Here is a 22,338-nt window from a genome sequence, read left to right as displayed (position 1 = left end):
TACAATTATCAACAATAAAGGTATAGCCCCAAGTTTTGTTACTTTTGACCTTGAGGTTGAAGTTCTACCAAGAAATCTTAATAAAGCCACCCTGCTTTCACCACTGTTTATACAAATCCCCTCCTCAAATTTAAACAACTAAACATCCCACACAAAAGCAGACAGACGGATAAATTAATATTCAAAACCTCCCTTGAGAAATTGAATCTGGTAAGCTATAAAATATGTACAAACAAAAATGAAATTTTATAACAACCTTTCTCTGGAATCTCTCATTCAATTGCTCAAGACGCTCTTGTCTGAAAAATAGAGGTCAAGGACAATATAAATTAAGGTCAAGGACGATATAAATAGTCAAGGAAAATATAAAAATTTTCCAAATATTACACAAAAACTAATTTCAAATGCCAGTTATTATCATCAGCAATCTTCTCCAGAGATGCCTTTGAACAAGTATTGTACCTAATCATTTCATCTCGGAGTGCCACCTCTCGCTCATGCTCAGCCTTCTCGAGACGAATCCAGGCACTCTCTATATCGTGTATCAGTTGTCCTTCTGGAGGGCTATACAGTTTTTGGCCGTTAGCCTTCAGCTTGGCTTGTATGTTAAAGAACTGAGCCTCTATGTTCCCTCTTTCTCGATACCTGTAACACAACCACTGCGAGTTAAAAATAAATACAGATGATTTATCATTTTTGTAATTCTCTAAGATGATTATATCAGCCAGTAAAACATATCTTGACAGAATCAGTTATAATGCCAATTTGTCACTCTTTCAATGTGTTATGAAGAGAATCCTCTCGTGTACATTTACTATTTAACCATAGACTTTAACTGAATAACTCTATAAATGAGTATTGTATAAATTGATCTATCTTTTAAGTTCTGTACACCATCTTATTCAAGGCAACTTCTATTCACAAATCAGCAGTGAAGATTCTACTAATACAATTTGTGATGATGAGAAAAACTGAACACCAACAAGCCTAAATCTAATGACACATGGTAATAAATACACTTAACAACAGAGCAAAGGCCATCCATCTAACAGAGTATTTCTCTCATGAAAATAAAAGTTGGTTTACAGTTAGTTGTAAGAAACAGAAAGCATATATTTTCCAAGTGCTTGATCAAAGATTTCTGGGCTATGTGCTGTGGTTGTACAAAGATTTCGGGCTATATGCTGTAGGTGTACAAAGATTCCGGGCTATATGTGTGGTAGGTGTACAAAGATTCTGGGCTATGTGCTGTAGATGTACAAAGATTCCGGGCTATGTTCTGTAGGTGTACAAAGATTCCGGGCTATGTGCTGTAGTTAAACAAAGATTCCGGGCTATATGTGTTGTAGGTGTACAAAGATCCCGTGCTACGTGCTGTAGATGTACAAAGATTCCCGGCTATGTGCTGTAGGTGTACAAAGATTCTGGGCTACGTGCTGTAGGTGTACAAAGATTCCGGGCTACGTGCTGTAGGTGCACAAAGATTCTGGGCTATGTGCTGTAGATGTACAAAGATTCCGGGCTATGTGCTGTAGGTGTACAAAGATTCCGGGCTACGTGCTGTAGGTGCACAAAGATTCTGGGCTATGTGCTGTAGGTGTACAAAGATTCCGGGCTATGTGCTGTAGTTAAACAAAGATTCCGGGCTATATGTGTTGTAGGTGTACAAAGATTCCAGGCTATATGTGTTGTAGGTGTACAAAGATCCCGGGCTACGTGCTGTAGATGTACAAAGATTCCGGGCTATGTGCTGTAGGTGTACAAAGATTCCGGGCTACGTGCTGTAGGTGTACAAAGATTCCGGGCTACGTGCTGTAGGTGCACAAAGATTCCGGGCTATGTGCTGTAGGTGTACAAAGATTCTGGGCTATGTGCTGTAGGTGTACAAAGATTCTGGGCTATGTGCTGTAGTTACACAAAGGGTGAACATTTCCTTACTTTGGGGGTTTCTCCTGAGTTATGTAAATCTTGAATCTCCCCAGCTCTTTCTGGACCCCATCCAGTGAGTTTGGAAAGTTCCTGTCATTCAGCTGCTGGATGGTTTTGCAGATCCATTCCAACAGACTGGAGGTTAGTGTCTCATAGTCATCTACCATTTTCTCCACATCGTTCATCAATCCTAAAATCTGAGCAAGTTTACTTGATATTAATCTCATGAAAGAGAATTCCAGAGATAAAATTGTACATCATACAAGAGAAATCTAGTAAAACAATTAATCCCACCCCGGTATATCTCCTATGTGCATTTACACAATGTAAAGTGACAAGAATGAATTGCATTCCTCATAAGAATGTACTAAAATACAGTCAAACCTCATTATCTCGAACTCAATGGGACCGAGAAAAAACTTCGAGGTATTAGAGGATTCGCAATAATGAGGGTAAAATACATAAAGAGTAAGTGGTTGGGACTTCTGAATCACTTCGACATATCCAGGGTATTCGAGATATCAGTGTTCAAGATACCAAAGTTCAACTGTATATTGTCAAAAAACAACAAAGCTTTATCACAATTCACCTTTGAATTGGAACGCTTTACCCGATATAGTATTGCGTTGTGTGACGACACAATTGAATGAGATGATCAAACAATTTGAATGGCAAGTTTGATGTAATACAACAAGAGTTTTCATTGGCCGATTACAGCCCGCCCACTTTCTCGAGCTGATTCAGGTGACCGGTGATCAGATAAGATGGACGGACTAGAAAATTACTACCTGGAGAACTGTAGCTCTCTGAAAAAATATTGTGACGGAACAGAGCTTCAGATCCAGCTCTTATAAAAACCTTCGATTTACGGGGCACAAAAAGCTGCGCACGGTTGAAACGAAATCATCAAAAGCTGTGAGTTTTGGGGTTGTATGGGACTTTAATAAATATTTGAGGTATGTTTGGACACAAGTATAGTAGGAAAATATGTAATAGGAATTTTTTGATATTAAATTTGAGACAACAACACAAGAATACAACTTTTTCTCTTTCTTCCTTTGAAGTTTGTTTCCATCTGGTCGTCATGTTTTCTAATGCCGACTATTCCCGTATAAGGGAATTTGGGTGGACATATACATATGGACCAATGAGAGTTTCTGTTGCATTTCACAATTGTATTACAAACAGATTCAATTGTGTCGTCACACAACGCAATACTATATTGGCCAAAGCGTTCTAATTCAAAGGTGAATTGCGATGAACTCGTAAATTTTCATCTGATCAATAATCATCCTGGCCTGGAGGTTATAAAACTTTTATCGTACTCATACTCAAACTTAGCCATTTTTGTTTTGGGTATAATTCTGAGCAAGCTTTGAAACATACTCGAAAAATCTTGAGCATGTACTCCATTTGAGTGTGAGAATGATTTTATAAAAGTTTTATAACCTTCGCTTTTGAGTATGTGTACGATTTAGAGAACATAGTTTGAGTCTGAGTATGAGAATGTGTTAAAAAAGTTTTATAACCTCCAGGCCTGGTCTGATGTCATACCTTTGCTATTCTCTTCCCTCCGGTCATCTCGCTCTTCATTTTAGCAAAGTAATGGTAGTAGGAGGCAACGTAAGTAATGATGGATTTCTCGTCTGGCCGATTGACATCCACATCTGTAAGATACAGTGTAACATATCTTAACAGGGTGTCAGTTGTTCCATAAAATCTTAATGGATTAGACACAATGCGAAAAACTTAATTTTAACAATGTATTACACGAAAAAAAACCATAAGTGTGGGAGTTATTTCCCTTGATAATGTGGCATTGGCATGTACATCTGCTAGAACACAAGATTGCATATGAACTCCTCTTGATGAAATAAAAACCCTTTCATTTACAAATGTTATGCATACTAAATGAAAGATTTTTAAATAGCTTTTATCTAATGCACTTATCAACCATTCAATTACATTGCAATTAATAAACACAACTTGTGTAAAGATATTTACCCAATCTGTAATATTCATGTAATGAAACTGCTAATGTATTTGTATGAAGTTCTATTCAACACACTTTAAATTTAAATAGAGGAAAGGATAAATAAAATATTAGTTCAAAGATGGCTTTGTTCAATACTAGACAGAAGAATAATTTTACTTTAATAAAGTATAACATTATTACTTTTTTTTATTATTAATTTTGGTGATAAATTGAGAATTTTCAACTTTAACAAGATGTGTTTGTGAAACACAAATGTCCCCGATAATGGCCAATTCCAAAGATGGCCAAGGTCACAAAGACAAATGTCTTGGTACCAGCAGAAAGATCTTGTCACAAGAAATGCTCATGTGCAATATGAAAGCTCTAATATTTACCATTTAGAAGTTATGACCAATGGCAATTTTTTTAACAGTAGGACAAATGCCAAAGTCAAAAGGTTAAGTACCCACGGAAAGGTCTTGTCACAAGGAATACTCATGTGAAATATCAAAGCTCTAGCACTTACTGTTCAAAAGTTATTAGCAAGGTTAAAGTTTCAGACAGAATGACAAAAACAATATGCCCCCCCCCCCCCCCCCCCAATCTTCGATCGGGGGGGGGGGGGGGGGGGGGGCATAAAAATGGATTATTTTCCCAAAGTTCATACAATTAAATGTACCTGACAAAATTCCAGAAAGTTGAGGTAAAATTGTAATTTCATGATTTTTTCACAAATTGAGCTTAGTGTCTCTCTATACTATCCATCTGGTTGAACACGTTTCTTGATTATCTTAGCCTTAATATTACGGTTTGTATCTGTTTTGTACCCATGAAATAACACATGCAAGGTTAACCTTGCCATTAGACCTATGTCCTTGAAAAACAATAGCTTCTCCTCTAACAATAGAGAACATGTTTACCAAGTTTGCTTTTCCTAGCCTTAAAAGTACCGTTTTTTTATCTGATCCACAATAAAATGAAAAAATTTACCAATCCCTGCATCATCCCATAACACAACAAGGGGCACGTAAACTAGACATACATCATTGCTATCAAATAAAACATGGATCATGAAGATGAAATCTTGATCTGATATTTATGAATAATTCTAATGAAAATTGCTTATGAGCTTTATATGGGAGTGTATTTGACTAATATTTTGATTACCTTTTAAAAATGAGTTAACATGTGTATGGTACAGTAGAGCCTAATGCATATTTTACATAAGCACAAGCACTTGTATGGCTGGAACGAAGGAGGTCATGATTAATAATTACGAGTGGACAGTTCTCAAAATTACACACCATTTTGATTGAATATAAATCATAAAGAAATCTTGGGACTACAATATTTGGCAATGTGCAGAATATCACAGAATGCACAATATCCAGGTTCAACAGGGTTCTGAGTCTGCCTATTTTATGTAGATTTTACATGAAAGCAATAGTATATTTCATTAAAAATCTGACATACATAAATTTGTTGCAAAATCTTAGTATGTACCTTCAGCATCCAGGATCTTGGGGATTCCCAATTCATTAGATGCCATTTCAAAGGCATTATTCAGGTTGCCAATGTGATCTTCAGGATGAAGTCGGTCATAGTCTATCAGGTCTGGTCTGTTCATAAAGTGGAAAAATAAAAATAAAATATGATACAAGTTCCTGAACATTTCCGAAATTTTTAAAGTTGACATTCAACATATTTCAAAACTGTTTCACCTTGGACCAGATTCCATAAAAAAGTATTCTAAGAAAGATAACTCTGTCAGTCTTTGTTACCTATGGGCATGAATAAGAGCATTAAATCCCAGGCCATTTCTCCAGCTGCCTGTGAAATTCTGAATATTGACTCCAGGATATCTAGAATATAAAACCAATTTTTACACAATGATACTAAAAGATGGCAATATCACATTACACATATATAAAATACATTATTCAGGAAACATAATCAGTATTTCATCATTTTCAAAATGCATTGGCGTTCTTTGCAGACAAGACGTGACTGTGCAGGACAATGACAAATGTGCACTAGTGGGCTGTGAATGTATGAGTCGAAGTACAACAACTGATCACTCCGGGGGTGAAGTCCGAACAACTGATCACTCCGGGGGTGGAGTCTGAACATCTTGAATACAAAACCCATATAATTTACTTCAATCGATATAATTTTGTCTACAAGTATTAATTATCATTGTATAATAATTCACAAACCATTAACATGTAGACATTATTAAAAGGAGATATGTTTGTGTGATATTGCTTTTGATATGTTTGATTTGGACAATTTCTGAGTGCATACGAGATGAAATTCAAACAGCAAGGCAAACAAACATCTTCAGTAGCTGCTAAAGCAAACAAAAAGGTCAAAGGTGAAATCTAAATGCTTCACACTACCTGCTAACACCCGATTTCCTGTGGAATAAAGTATGCAAGTGAAACTTCTGACGTCACATGCCATTACCTACCAATGCTTAAAACTTTTTATGCAAATTCACCTAATTTGCATAAAGACATTTTAGCTTTCATAATATTCATAAACGACTGACTAATCACATTTCCATTCATAAATTACACTGTACAATTTTTGTGCAATTTGAATTTCTTTCTTAAAAATGCAAGTAAGTATTAAGCACCTTAAGTATTGAAATACATAAATTAACATGCAGTGCTATTTTCATCTCCTATCTTCATGGCTGTAGGCTATCCATAAAATTCACCATCTAACAGTAGGACTATACTTATACAAAGACGTACTATACCAACAACAAAGTCACTTTGTATACCAAGAGCACAACCGTAGTTTTACTGACCAATTAGTAGGTTAAATGTGGGGAACAGTACATATCTTTCATCAGGCATTTTACAAGTGTTTTGATGCAGTGTTATAATAGAATAAGCCAGTTTTCTTTCAAATTTACTGTCAAACACACAGATCAGTTCTATATCATTTTTAATTTTAAGAATCAAAAGGAAGATGAAATTTTACAATTTTTACAGAAGGACATGTCTGTTATTGCAAAATTTACCTGATTCATAAACAGATATTCAATGCATTGGCAGACTGTTAAATGTTATGTCTAACGAAAAACAAGACTTCTATAACCATAAAGTGTCAGTGCCAAGTTAACGATATTTAAAAACCTAATGGAGGAAAAGACATTCTTAATAATTTGAGTAAAATGTGAAAGTTTTGAAATCCTTCCCTACCCCCCAAAAAATCACCTTTTTCCCCAGAAATTTGTCTCCATCAATAATCATAAACTGTCCCATCAAAAAAAAAAGGCAGATACGACAGAAATCAAATCACAAAGAAAAATCCCCCGAAACGCCGTCACAATTCCAATCCATCACAGGGTATTAATGAGTATTTTGATGCGGAATTATTGATATTCAATGGAAGTGAAGTGACAGTGGCATTCTTAAACCCTAGCACTCATTCAACCTCCCCTCGTCAGCGACTATTATTCGAATTGTATTTCTTTTTCAAGAAACAGTGCTAATATCAGGTGACTAATTCTTTCACTGAACTTCACAGCTTATTCTGCATTTCTTCTTAATCCTCCTGTCGAACTATTATCAGACTTGACATAATTTTATTTCTTCTTACCGGGGGGGGGGGGGGGGGGGGGGGGGGGGGGAGGAGAAGGGGGAGTAGGGGGGTTCTCTACACTCATCAAGATCTTGCATTACGGAGAGCAGAATTCAAGCTTACCTCTTCCCCATTTTAAATGGTACAAATTATAATCTGGGCTCAACATGAACATCTCTCCACTTGTTTGATACCAGTAAAAGATTTTAATGAACAAGTAATATTGCTATGTATTTCATTGCCTGAACAAGTAATTTTTTTTCGATCTGTGAAATAAAACTAATTAACCCTTGGAGACTTATTATGTCCCTGCTAACAGCATGCTGTACTTTCCTTTTCCTTTCACAGTGTAAACATGTACATGTCAAGAGTATCAATAAGATATAAGGTGCTCAATATAATTATTTTCAATGTTTATGGTAATCAATAATCTTTTAAATAATATGAAATGAAAATAAGACAAATAAAACGCTCTAAGAAAAGAGAAGAACAAAACTCTCATGGAATTGGTTTGATATGCAATTTGAAAATGAAAGAAGTAAAATTATGTTCAACGAAATTAGCAAGACTGCATAGTTCAGCAGATAACACACTCACATAGGAGCAATAAGTTTACAGCCCATTTCAACCCAAGAACATCGAAGTCTTGTGTATCTATACAGGCGGTTAGTAATATTATATACAATACTGAAAAATTTCTTCACTTGTCCAAATGTACGAGTAAGAAAAGAACCAATCAAGATCACTAGTAATACCATTTTCTGTCACGAAAAATTAGATGTGTCATACTCTTGATTGGAGTCATTTTAATTCTCTAGGCTGATCCCATCGAATCATAAAACAGGTTCACTGTGTAACTTTAGGGCATAAAAAAGCCCTACCACATTTAATAATCAAACATGACTGAAGAACATGAAAAAACATCATTTTCATTTCACGTCTTGTAACATCTGAATACATAATGTCTCAGACAGATTTGTCCTTCAGTTGTAAACAATCTGAAGTGCCCAACTAAAAGTTAGACCCAAAACATCTTCATACAATCAATTACTGCAAGATGTCACCTTCATTCATTATGTCACTATCAATCAATTCATTAGAGAGCAAATAACAACATTCCTTCATTTTCCATTGCAATTCAAACCTCATCAATCAACTTTTCTGTGTAAAATTCATCACCCCCCCCCCCCCCCCCCCAGGATTTTTCCAGGAATAAAACAGCCATTGTAAGCATATATACAGGTATCTGAATACTGGATCTGAATCAATATTTGATTACATCATAAATGATTACAAATATCTAGTTATACAACGCCTTGCAACAAAATAGGTAATTATCTCCTGACACTTAAGGTTAGAGGACAAATCCTTAGGCTATTCTGACTAATTTAGATCATTTTCATGGCAATTATTTTGTCTTACAGGGGTGTAAGACAAGGGTGTACCCTGTTTGCCTTACATTCAATTGTTCTTGCTTACCCTGCTGTTTTCCTCTGACACCATAACAACAAGGCATCTTTAGCTGACCGTTTTTCACTAGATTCTTCATCCTATAACACCAAAATACCAAAGTACATGTAAGACAGATATTTTCAAAATTTGGATTGTTGACTAATGTTCAAGGTTAAATATTTGTATGGACATTTATCTGACATAAACTGAAACTGTATAACAAAAGCAATATGTACATAATGTAAAGCCTGTTTTTAACTTTTCAATAGTTAATTAAGTGCATTTCCTTGTTGAGAAGAATTAACAGGTGAAAAACCCCATGCCTGACATGTGTAACTGCTAGCAAACAAACTGTAAATCAAGATAATCAAAATCACTCTTAAATGTGTTTACTTATGCACAATCAAGACAAATGTTTTAATGGTTGACAACAGTCTTGGAGAAATCAGAAAAACAATTAAGAAACAATTTTTGTAACTCATGATATACTATCAAAAATATAGTGAAAATCCCTGTACCACTTCAATTTCAATCTCCTGAATCTGGAACCTGAGAATAATTGTCCAAATCAACCCCAGAATAAGTCGAGGGTTTCCATCCACTATGTCCTCTGCTCCAATGTTCTCAAAATAAACCTGGAACAGATATTGTAATGAAAGACTGTCAAATCACAACAAGAAAAGGAAGAATTAAAGATTTCAGGTAAATTTGGGATTTTAGAACTTAAGTTTACTGCTTCGTCAATTCTTTAATTCAAATAAAATCATTTTTGCTTCACAAACCCCCCACTGTTTTAATTGTCATCTCTTATGTTGAATCTTTTCAAACAAACTTGAAATTCAGAGATAAATTTACCTTTGTAGCTAAAAATTTCAAACATCTGCTTAAATTCTCCACTTTCTGTACTCGCATAAGCCCCTTGTTTGGTTTGCCTATATGTTCTCCGGAAATAATTTCCAGAAGTTTCATCAACATCTTGCCATCAGCCAAGTCGGTGAAGAGGTCTTTGATTTCAAGACGAGCCTGAAACACAGGAATTTGAATTATGCTAAAAGCAAAGCTTCAAAAGACATTTAGAACGATTTTAATGCTTCATCTGCAGATAGAAATTCTCAAAAAACAATGGGCAAAATAAATTCTTGACAGTTTTGTGTGTCTACCAGGAAGAAAATGCTTTGTTTGTGAGAGTAAAACTTGCAATTTGTATCAAGACTGTCTTGAATATTTAAAGTTCAGAGTATTTATTAATCTAAATTTATTAGAATATGAAAAAAAGAAAATTAATGCTATAGCTTCCTCTGTTCCCCTACTTTTGCAATTCTACCTGTGTGGAGATAACAGAATTAGTTCAATCTAACAAAACTATACAGATCCCAAATCCTCCATTCATTCAACACAATGTTCTTAAGAAATTATTTTTATGCTACGCTATCATCTTACTCCCAACATTTATGTAAAAACTATATAATTTTATATATACTTCCACACAGAGAGAAATTCGAGTTACTATTTCGCCTTTTACTACAACTTTATTCTGTGTCAAATTCCTCACTTATGAAAGGGACTTTTGTGTTGCAAATCTAAGGTATTTAAAAAGTAATGGAATTTCATCATATATGCATCCTTTTCTAGGTCAACTTTTTAAATTCAAATAACCTTGACCGTCATGCCTCATCAATTTCCTGCATTCTGACAGGGTGTGTTCCAGTCAAAAATATTCATACAGACTAGGAATTCATTCCCACCCATGCTACAGAATAATAAAACAAACTCTAAAACATATTTCTAAAAAATGAAAACAGTTCTACCCAAATTATTTTTCTTTCATATTTATCAGTATTTCATGAATCTCCTGCATGTAGACAACAATTAACATTAATTATTCTGTAAAGTTTTGCATGGTTCTACAGATCTAAAAACTTGCATGGTTCTACAGATCTAAAAACCGGCACCAAGTTTGGTGCAGATTTTTCTTTCAATGATCTGGTTATAATTGGAACAAATTGTCTGTAAATAGCACCCAGGATTATGGAGATGATCTCTAAAGATTGGGGCCAGCAGATTAAATAGATTTTTACTGGGGCATGAACACAAGCATTTCCTTATATGGTGTAGATCTTCATGATAAGTCTTGTGGGGTGTAATTTCTAGACCCTCATAAATGCAGTCTATGATCACAAACTTTTAACAAAATTTATGCTTAGGACATTAAAAATCAGATTATGCCAAAGAGAACTTTGGTACATCGTTTAAACTGGAACTATGCAAACAGATTGCTTTTATTTTGGAGTTAGTCAATTTCTGAACACTATCTTAAAATCTACATTGAGTCAGAACACAAAGCAGGAGTCATTTTTCGCACATTTCAAAATAACTAAATTTTGCATCAAGCTCAAAACAGCATACAAGAATGAATGATCAGTAGGAAGGTTCTAAGTCATGTGGATTTATGTCAAATAAATTGTGCACAATTAAATTAAGCACATCAATGAACTCCAACTTACTGGTTTACATGTATGGCAAGATGTGAAATCTAGCTGCTACACAGAAAGTTTTTTTAACTGTCAGACCAACAACTACTACGTTGACCGTGGTCAGTTGGGGGAATAAACGACCCATTTATCTTAGTTACGTGTGATAGGAATCCATTTATACTTGTCATTTCATGATTATAATGTTAAGGACACCCTGGTCTGTGAAGGTACCTGCTGTCCAACACCAAATCACTATGTTAACAAGATGCCACTTTACGTCCATATGTCAATCAAGCGCATACATTTACATACAAAAAAAAAACTCATCAAGTTTAACCTGCACAATGGCCAAAATTAACACATCTTTCCCTTACTTCTGTAACAATTAACAGATCAAAATAAAAAATGACTGAAATTCTTTCCCATAGATTTATCAGGTGTTCCGTGACACAGTAATCTGGCCTATTGTTACATACACAATATGTGTGGAATTTGTCAACTTTTTATCTGACTTGCTACCATTCAAATCATGAGTTGCAAACTAGAACTGCTCGGCTTCATAATAAATTTCTGTATCACATTCACACCAACAAAAAAATCGGGGTTAATCAAACTGTTCTTTCATTGATCTTTTCCTATCTCCTTAGTGAGCAAGGTATGGATGTGTGAGTACTAGAGTTTGTTTACCAATAGGCTTCAAATATTTCAAAAAATACATCAGCAAATAGACTACTTATTCCAGTTTGTCTTTGATCCATGTGACAAATAAAAGTAGTTTTATCATTCCTCTTGAGCACTTCATCATTGCTGGAACTCAGATACGGTTAGGAGTACATACAGGGATAGCAGTGTGTGTGCTATTCAAACATTAAATCATAAATACATTAAAAGAATGCCTCCACTTGGCAACATACCCTGCCCATGTTACATGTTAAGATCACTATATACAGCACCAATAAAGCAGGGACCTTATTATTTTAGGCTACTACAGCTTTACTTCAAATCTGACCATTTTCAATTTAGTGAAAAAATTTCAAAGGGACGTAAACAAATTAACAATGTACTAAGTATATATGCATTTATTTGTCTTATAAACTGGATTTCAAACATTTTTTCTAGTCATTGAAATGTTTCACAATTCATCAAGTTTTTACATTACAGATTTTTTCACCACCATTAAACACCTTGCCCTTTGTGATTCTTAGACCAGTACAATTTGGCTAGCAGTTGTTTTTAACACAAATGACATATTATTCAATTCTAGCAGACATATGTCATTGCAGGTTTAAGAGCTCCAAGTTTTTATTTTTTCTCAGACATTTACTACAATCTCCACACAAAATACATATGGACCATTCACAAAGAACTACTTTATAAAAAGCTCCTAAATACCCAGTAATCCTTGCTTTAAACATTTCTAGATATATAATCCCATCTTCAAACAGAAGTAAAACACTTCACCAATTTTGTGTTAAACACTTCTTTTTTTTTCTTTAAAGGTTGTACATACAAATATGAACTTCTGACATGCAATTCCTATTAAACAAATTGAATTTAAAGAAATCTTTTTCCCCATCAAAAAAGAGAAGCCCTAGAGATACTGGATGAATTCATCAATCATGTATCAGAATATCTACACACTGCGGGTCAGTGGGTGTATGCTTGTTGATCTTCTGAATTTACAATCTTGATTCAATGCTTCTTTTAAAAGCATTTGTTTACCTTGCTGTATTAAAGCCCAAACAATCTTCAAAATCAAGATCACAGATGATATTGTATATCATATCCTTTGAAGAGACTACAACATGACAATATTTATAACAGTTAAATATCAATACAGTAAGCAAATGTACTATTTTATTTTCAGCTAATTATAATGTTGTTTCAATTCTATTAGGCCAATTCAACTTAATTGATAAGATTATCATCCCCGCCCACCCCTCAAAAATTGGCCCGCCTCGAATTTTTTTATTTTGTGAAACTTGCGATTTCCGGAATATTTTCATGTCCGACTCCGGTATTTACACTTTTTGTTTACATTTCCGGTATAGCAACGTGAAAAGCCACGTGAAGGAAATAGATCTTTATGGTTTTCTTAATTTCTTGCGTTCTTACAGGCGTAAATCTTGAAGAAGTTAGGTATATTTCTGTTTGAAATTAAAGCTTAACCTGGAATTCGTCTGTGAAAATAGCATAGATTGATATCCACCTGGCATTAAATGATGCGCATCTGTTGAAAAAAATCGTTTGTCTTTAATATTTTTCTCAGAAAATAAAAATTTAAAAATAAAATCCTCCCACCCGCCCCATACTTTTTGCTGACGCTGGATGATAATCTATTAATTAAGTTGAATTGGCCTTAGGGTACTAATCTATTCTACTGCAATTTTACAATGCTCTCAGAACATAGTCATCCACCCCAATTTTTCAGCCCAAGGAAGGCAAAGTTCTGCAGCATGCATGTAACATTTTGAGTATCAAGGAAGTTTTTTGTCTATGGCTAGTACTGATCACGATTTGAACTCAGTTCTACATGTGAATTACTAAATGTACTTATTTGTTCCATGATTCTGCATTTCATTCCTTATACTTCATCTGCTTTGAAATTCCCACTGGGACGAAAATTGGAATAAACTTATCTTACAGGTATCTACTTGCCTATTAACTAAGTTCACTTGCAAAAGAAACAGTGTTGTTTGATACAAACAATATGATCCACCACATTTTTATCCTTGAATTATTGAGTACAATAATTGTTTTGTGTTAACGGTTAATATAAATATAACACTAGGCCCTAGAATCATGAAGTATCTTAGTCATAATCTGTACATAGTGCTAAAATTTGCATAGCAGTCAGACAGTCTATAAAAATAATAAAATGTTTTGTACGATTATATCACCAGACCACTGCTAATTACGAATTTTGAGCTTTCAGGTTTACATTCCATGAAGCATCTTACATACGGATAAAGTTTAGTGTAAATCTCTTGTTTCCTGATGCTCGGACCAGACTTGTATTTCTTGAAAAAATCTCAGGTTTGAGTTGTCTTTTATTTGAGCAGTCAAACTTTGAGGAAAATCTCGGACACATGTCCAAGTTTTGACTTAAGTCTCTTTTGCGAAATCTAGGCCTGCATGGTCCTCACAGACACTATACAACTGTAACATGTCTTACCTTTTCTAGAAAGGCATTGGCCCATTTCGTGAAGGTCTTCTTCTGTATGTACACCCGCTCATCCTGAAGAGCCTTGATACGGCCCTTCTCAAAATTCTGCACATCCATCACAGACGTGTAATCATTTGTTTCTCAGCTCCATCTACAAACAGACATACAATAAGTCATAATCCCATGCAATATATACTGCATCTAATGGTGACTGTGCATAAAATAACCCCATTATTAGTAATCATGAATGCACACTCATTGTAGGTTGCACACATATAGAATTTCTAGAAATGATCCACTTTCCAAATAAAGCTTAATGTACCTACTTACATAGGATCTAGTCTCCATACAGACAGCAATGCTCAGAGAAATTCAACAGCTAAAGAATTTTGAAAATGAGCCCCTCGGTGAACAATGAGTCAATGAATTCATTTAGTAAAACAACGCAGACTCTTACTGTCTTGAAAAACAGCAAAATCATTTTTAATCAACTAAATGCAATGAAATTCAAGCAGACTTTTGTGGCCTTAGACCAATTATATTATATGCCATAAAAACACAACTACCAGAACATTTTCAGACAAATCATCATAAATCATGTTAGTTTTAGTGTTAGACAAGAAACCACATTTTGATCCTATATTCAAACAAAATGCATGTTTAACCAATGCTGGTCATATCAAATCCATGCACCAATTAATTTACCTTCCAAGGCCTTAAAACATTTCAGTGAACAGTTTTGAGTTAAATTTTTTATCTTTTCTATGTTTATATAATATAAGATTTTTTTTTATCTATACTTGATTTCATACACGTCAGAAGGAATGACTGCCATATCTTATATTTATATCTAAGCTTTAAGACGGAAATTCTTCTTAATTCTAAATTTTGCAAAATCTCTTCACTATCTTCTGGATGATATTAATCTTACCATAAATTTCTGTCAAAGCACACATCTAGTACGTCTAGCACTTTTTAAAAAAAAAAAAATAAATATTTTTTTGAAAGTAAAAATGTTTTGTTTTAAATCTGTACAGTCAAGCACAATGCATGATTTGACCTACAAGTGGAATAGAAAACGTTTTAATGCTTGCTATTTTGCTTTGAATCCCTTTAAAGTTTGTAAAAAACAAATGAATCATGTCTTTTATTTCATTTTGAAATACGGATTGAATTCTAATACATGTCATAAATACAAAATATTCAATTTGTGATTTTGAAAAGGGGTAAACAAAAAGGTAAACAAAGTTTTAGTACTAAAATCAAAACCGAGATATCATTCAGAGACAATTTATTTTAAAGTTATCTAATGTGAGCTAGTGGCCTTGTCTTTATACCGTAATCTCAAAAGTGATAGAGGTCATCCTTTTGTGACAGAGATCCTTTATATGAAATTTCATTGTTGAATCTTAAAACAGTATTTGAAAAATCCTTTGCAAATGATTCTTACCATATGAACCTGTGACCTAAACCTTTTGACCTAAAAAAAAATTAGAGGTGCCACCCTATTAAGTCATGGAGATTTCATGTGAAGTGCTCAGATCATTGCAAAACCATTTCTTACCACCTGTCATCTGATGACCTTTTGATCTAAAAACAATGGGTTCATCATATCCTAAGTTATGTGAACTCTTAAGGAGGAATGCTACACCAGAAAAATTTGATATGGATGAAAAGTGGAGGATATGTACAAAAATATGTTGAAACTGAAAACTTTCAAATTTACTTTATTTATTGAAAAAATGCAATTTTAGTAGAAGGCAATCTGAAAATTAAAACCCCTGCTGGATTCAAACCCACCATTTACAGTTCAGCAGTTGACCTGCTAACCTACTGAGCTACTGAGCTAAGCATTGCTATTTGAAAATCAGAAATGAATAGACAAATATTACTGATATTTATTAAATTTTCATTCATGTTTTAAAAGGAAGTCAGCCATTATGACGATCTAGAGTACGTACCTCCTTAAGTAAAATTTCATTGATAGAGTTCAAATAATACAAACTGAGATATCATCTGAAAACCACTGCTTACCATGTGACCTAGTGAACTTGACCTTTGACCCTATAACATCTAAACCAGTATGTGTCATCCTATGGCCATTAAAGAATTCTTCAGATGAAGTTTCATTGCTAAAGCTCAAACAGTATTTTAAGATGGACAGATAGATGGATGGACAGAAAAGAAAGGTCCAAATTCATATCTCACTGCAGTGGGAATAATCAAATCTGAAGATTTTTAAAAGGCTGAAAAGAACTTATAGTTGTTTACATTGGTATGCAAAGGGTCCAGGTAGTGAAGCACTAAAACAGAATTAAGTAGGTACCTCTTGTCACAGTGCCAAAAATTGCAGTATGTAGCAGCATTATTGAAATCTCATTACTGGTGTTGGTTGGATGGAAAACTGGTTTAGTGTCTGTCTGACAAATAACAATTAATAGACCCCAGTTGTTAACGGACAATTGTTTTTGTAATGAATATCCTCTTTCTAGAAGGAGAGTAAAAATTTCTGTAAATATTGAGCTGAGATATTATGATTAATTTCCAAATTTTGTGTTATTTCCATATATGAGGTAAGTACTATTTCCAAGGGTACTAGTTATAGCACTCCCAATGTTGACATAGTATTCATCCAAGCTGAAAAGATCGAAGTTCTGTCCCATGAGTCGTAAAGCATGACCGAATTCCAGTGATTATGCTAATCCATTCAGACACAAAACCTATACTATTGTAATACTGTATACTTGTATGAAAAGAAAAAAATGATTGGCACACCCGAGTTTACATACAAATCATTACTTCATCTTATATAAGGACATTATAGTAACAGAGAAAGGGCTCAACCAATGAATGAGGTAGACTGGTCTCATGCAGGTCTAAATTGGGGCATGTACTCTGCCATATTGAGATTTCCCATTTTACCAGGTTTGTTGTACTTTAATTGAATAAAACCTAGATCGGTTTCATAACTACTGCCGATCGAATTTGATGCCATCTAAAGAGAACTGAGACTACACCATGCATTTACCAGCATAACAGGTTCTATCATATGATAATCAATGCCTCTCCATACAATCAAAGTTAAATTATGAATTCAAAAATACAATTATCAGTGCGGAATCCTGTTTATAGTTGTCCAGGACTCCAATGTACTCCTCATTGTCACCTTGTTATAATGTCTGCTTTGAAATCATTCACTGAATGAAACTTCTTTCCTTTTTTTACAACATTCCAAAGATACAACCAACCTTAAAATTTAATTCCATCAATTATTGGATGTCCCCCGTCTGAATAATGATGATTATCAGCGACAAAAAAGGTAGTCAAAATTCAAATTAACGCATTCCTCACCCATATTTAAAGGTGTGTAGACAAAGTCAACAACACTGATTTCAAAAGATGTTCAACCTTTTAATAAATATCACATCTGCATCTAAATGTTGCATACATCATACGTGATGAAGATTTTGTAATTTTCCCCTGCTCAATGCAAAAATTAGATTTGAATATATTGGCAAAATACCATTTGTTTTGGCCATACACTGCCCCTTACCGCCAATAGAGATTTTGAAAACTCAAACCAGTGAGCAACTTGTCCATGTTTCTTCCCAGCAAATAGTCAGTTAAACTGTGCATCATTCAGGAGCTTCAGAACATTGTAATTATGATTACATATCCAAGCTAATAGTCAGTTAAACTGTGCACCATGCATTCAGGAGCTTCAGAACATTGTAATAATTACATATCCAAGCTAATAGTCAGTTAAACTGTGCACCATTCAGGAGCTTCAGAACATTGTAATAATTACATATCCAAGCTAATAGTCAGTTAAACTGTGCACCATGCATTCAGGAGCTTCAGAACATTGTAATAACGATTACATATCCAAGCTAATAGTCAGTTAAACTGTGTATCATTCAGGAGCTTCAGAACATTGTAATAACGATTACATATCCAAGCTAATAGTCAGTTAAACTGTGCATCATTCAGGAGCTTCAGAACATTGTAATAATGATTACATAAATATACTTCTATATAAATCTAACTTACACCACAGTTTTACACAAATATGTTGTATCGTGATTAACCACTGATGCGTTTCATTACTTGGTCATCCAATGACTTTCTTAGTACTGATTTACTACTGTCTGGTGAGTATACTACTAACTAGTACTAATGTTGAACATGTCTAGTTGTGACCTCACGTGCCTCTAGGGTCGATGGCACCTAATTACAATGATAATCTCCAACCCACACTTTCCTACATAAGGACGTCGTGGAATTCCCCCTCTGGTCAGGAGAATGTCAACAATCTCATGATTAACTGACAGAAAAATGTAAACATTTAGACATTACCACGCTACTCATGCAAACGTATGAAGTAATTCAGGAAAAACACAATATGAAAAACTCAACAAGAGCAGCAAATACAAAGCTTTTATTACACAAAACTGTCAAAAGTTCAAGAAGATTAGCTCTTTTTTTTCCTTGTCCCACATTTTCTACCGGTTTAGGATCTTAATAGTCCTACAGAAAATATCTGATCACCTGTATATAATTCTGACACCGATATCTATCTCTATCGGGAATCCTCCATGTTAAACATTCCTTTCAATAATTCATAAATCTACCCCTCTTGCAGTAGCTTACCTCATTACTACTACATTAATCTCCAAACAAGCACCATACACTTGCTAACATACCGTATATCACCCTTAAGTCTTGTAAGGCCAGTAGCAGTTTCTTGGTCTATTCAATCTTTCGGTTTTTTTTTAAATTGAGTCACATTTACCCTTCTCACCAAGTGTACAGTACACATAAATCATCCGAGTTTGTTTCAACTGTAGTTTTTACTGAAACTGATGAAAGCACAGTAGTGTTAGATAATAAGAATATGCAAGAAAGCAGACAACTGGAATAAACTCTGAATTCTCACATTATTTTCTCATTATAATGCATTTCTCAGTGGTCAGGCTGCTCAGCATTTTTGACAAAACATTAGGGCTAATTATAGGAATAAAATTCAGAAATTTTCAGGGTAAAATTAGAAAATTTTATAACTAAATTTGAACAGTTTAAAACACCTTTGGAAATTTGACTATAAAGAAACTCACAAAAATACTTTAAGTAGAAGAAGGGAATCTTCCAGGGTTCCATTGTCCCAGCTGTTATATTGGCAATAACCCTAAGAGTAACATCTTTGTCACAACCAATAAACAAGCTTGAAGCATGGATCCACTGTTTGACTGCCTTTCACTGCCATTATCTGATCAGAATAAAATCTGCAAACTAACATTTCCAAATTGCTAGAGAAGCAATATTAAAAAAAAAAAAAAAAGGGAATTGACATGAAAACTTAGAGGATTTCTAGGATTTCCTCTTGAATTCAACATTTTTTTAGGAATTACATCAAAACTAAAAAAATATATGATTTTTTAAAGGAATTTTAGGACCACATGGATAGCCTGAGTTGTGAATTAAAAAATTTCAGAAAGACTGGGGTGGGGTGACGTTGTCCTGAAGCTCCCACTAAAGACTGGGGGGTGGGGTTGTCCTGAAGCTCCCACTAAAGACTGGGGGGTGGGGTTGTCCTGAAGCTCCCACTAAAGACTGGGGGATGGGGTTGTCCTGAAGCCCCCACTAAAGACTGGGGGGATGGGGTTGTCCTGAAGCCCCCAGTGGGGGCACAGGGGAAAGGTCCCTGAAACTACTGCATGAGTTCTGACATAAGTCATTCTCAAAATAATGGATATTTGCGATAATATCTAATATTCACTTCTACACATTATTACAAAAATATGAGGGGGGGGGGGGGGGGGGGGGGGGGGGGGGAGTGTGCACCTAGCATGGCAGCAAGATCTCAGCATGGGGGCACTGGATCACCCTGTTTAATACTATTCCTTGTGTAAGTTTCTTCTTATGTATGAATTAGACATTCTGATTTACAGTACCTCATACATGCAGTCCGACAGATCAGGCCTAGCTATTAGGACAAAGATGTGATAGACTACTTGAGATAAATTCACTCTGGTTTCTTTAAATCACCTGGTATCTATATCATTAAAGCACTGCATACAGTGAATGTTAAACAATGCCATAAAGTGATGAAATGCAATACAACATTGCAAAAAAAAAAAAAAAGGGGGAAGAAATATATCACTGCTATATAATGTGATGTAGAAAGAAATAGGATACCCTGCCAACATCCCAAGAATGCCAGGTAAATATAATCTGAGAACAGCACAATCAAATAATAAGTACACAAGTATTCAAAATGAGGTCGTCCATATATATATTCTAAAGTTTGACTCAAAGATGGAAACTTCAGTCAATTATGCCTACTTCAAATCAATGGACACTGCTTAGAAAATATCAGGTTAAAAACAGGGGTCCTTTGCAGAACTATCTGTCTCCATGCTTTCAATGGAGAACTATTATCACTTCTCTATTCAAGGGATTAATGACCATAATTCAGTGTAATTGCTCAACATAAAGCAGTTTCTTTCAGTAGGTTAAACTGAGCAATTTCCTTCCAAACTACCTGAATAAATCTATGGATGCCAGGATGCACTACTACAACTACCACTGCAATCATGTGCAATGACTTGAAATCGCATTCAATTGAGACCCCTGATCAGTTTATTCTGCAAGACAAATTTTTGCCAACATTCCCAAAACACTAAGCACTGCAAAATACCAATGTAGATCTATTAAACCTGCAATGTGCATTTGCATACATGAATTTTATTTGACAACCATACAATTTAACATGATTCATTATCTGTATAGGAATGCAATGTGCATAACAACCAGTACATCTGAAGAAATCGACTCAACACTGCATGTGCCAAATCAGGCATTTGATGACACCTTGCCTGTGTAACTGCAGCAATAGGTAAAAATCACAGGTGTATCATCAACAGGTAAAAATCACAGGTGTATTATAATGGTAATTAAAATTTCCCAGGCACATACAGATGACAGACTCAGGTTCTAACTGATAGACCTTGTTATGACCAAAATATAACTAACAACACAGCATGTGCCTTGTCACAAGAATTCTACAATGCATCTTCAGAATCTTCACACAAAAATCATTCACTAGTAATAACAAAGTTTGGAAATTTCAGAGTTATAAATTTATACATTGATAAAATAACTTCTATATATATATAGTATACCTGTTAAATTCTCTCCAGTCAGTAAGAAATTACAATATAAAACCACAAAGGTCATATTGGAATGGCCGTTTTAAAACACGACCGCAATTTGCATAGTCTTAGCTACATTTTAATCAAATTCCACATTCAGAGAATTTTCTGATCACCACACAGAACAAAGTCTGCAGCACGTTTTCCAGTGTTGACCAACGGAAATTTCTTCTGGAGATTTAAACAAGAGTGATTTTCTGAACAAAAGAGATCATTCTACTACAAATATCCCTATCAGATTAAATTCCCATCCATTCTCTCATCTTACATAAGGGTATATTTACTTTTAAAGTATTCATGAAGACACAAACTAGTTAGACCTAATTACACTGCACTTAAAATATCACAACCTATACTGTAGAACACAGATACAAAATTAAATCACAGTACTCATACAGCATAAAATTTACTACAACATTCACGGTATATGAGGTCACTTTCCATACTCATATACCTTGCAGTGGCTATATATAGTATAGTATACTATGTAAATAGGTAGGCTAAGGAAATTAATCCATAAGAGTCCCCACAGAGTCA

At 34.6% G+C, this 22,338-nt stretch overlaps 1 protein-coding gene across 5 annotated transcripts in view; it reads right to left on the bottom strand.

The window, feature by feature from the left end:
* Positions 1-22,338, bottom strand: part of LOC125649793 (spectrin alpha chain, non-erythrocytic 1-like) — a 157,580-nt gene that overhangs the window by 79,706 nt on the left and 55,536 nt on the right. For 4 of the 5 annotated variants that reach the window (XM_056165159.1, XM_056165160.1, XM_048877571.2 and 1 more), the window contains 11 exons: positions 14,600-14,741; positions 9,806-9,973; positions 9,469-9,585; positions 8,978-9,048; positions 6,304-6,321; positions 5,686-5,766; positions 5,408-5,523; positions 3,484-3,596; positions 1,939-2,126; positions 463-645; positions 257-299 (listed from right to left, as the gene is read on the bottom strand). In XM_056165159.1, the coding sequence (XP_056021134.1) occupies positions 257-299; positions 463-645; positions 1,939-2,126; positions 3,484-3,596; positions 5,408-5,523; positions 5,686-5,766; positions 6,304-6,321; positions 8,978-9,048; positions 9,469-9,585; positions 9,806-9,973; positions 14,600-14,707 (1,206 nt within the window). In that variant the 5' untranslated portion in view covers positions 14,708-14,741. The remainder of the gene's footprint in view (positions 1-256; positions 300-462; positions 646-1,938; positions 2,127-3,483; positions 3,597-5,407; positions 5,524-5,685; positions 5,767-6,303; positions 6,322-8,977; positions 9,049-9,468; positions 9,586-9,805; positions 9,974-14,599; positions 14,742-22,338) is intronic. The other variant, XM_048877570.2, reaches the window with a different exon arrangement.

This window comes from Ostrea edulis, chromosome 5 (genome assembly GCF_947568905.1).
Source record: "Ostrea edulis chromosome 5, xbOstEdul1.1, whole genome shotgun sequence".
NCBI classification, from domain to species: domain Eukaryota; kingdom Metazoa; phylum Mollusca; class Bivalvia; order Ostreida; family Ostreidae; genus Ostrea; species Ostrea edulis.
Note: the sequence above shows the minus strand (reverse complement) of the source record. Positions and strands in the feature narration are given on the sequence as shown.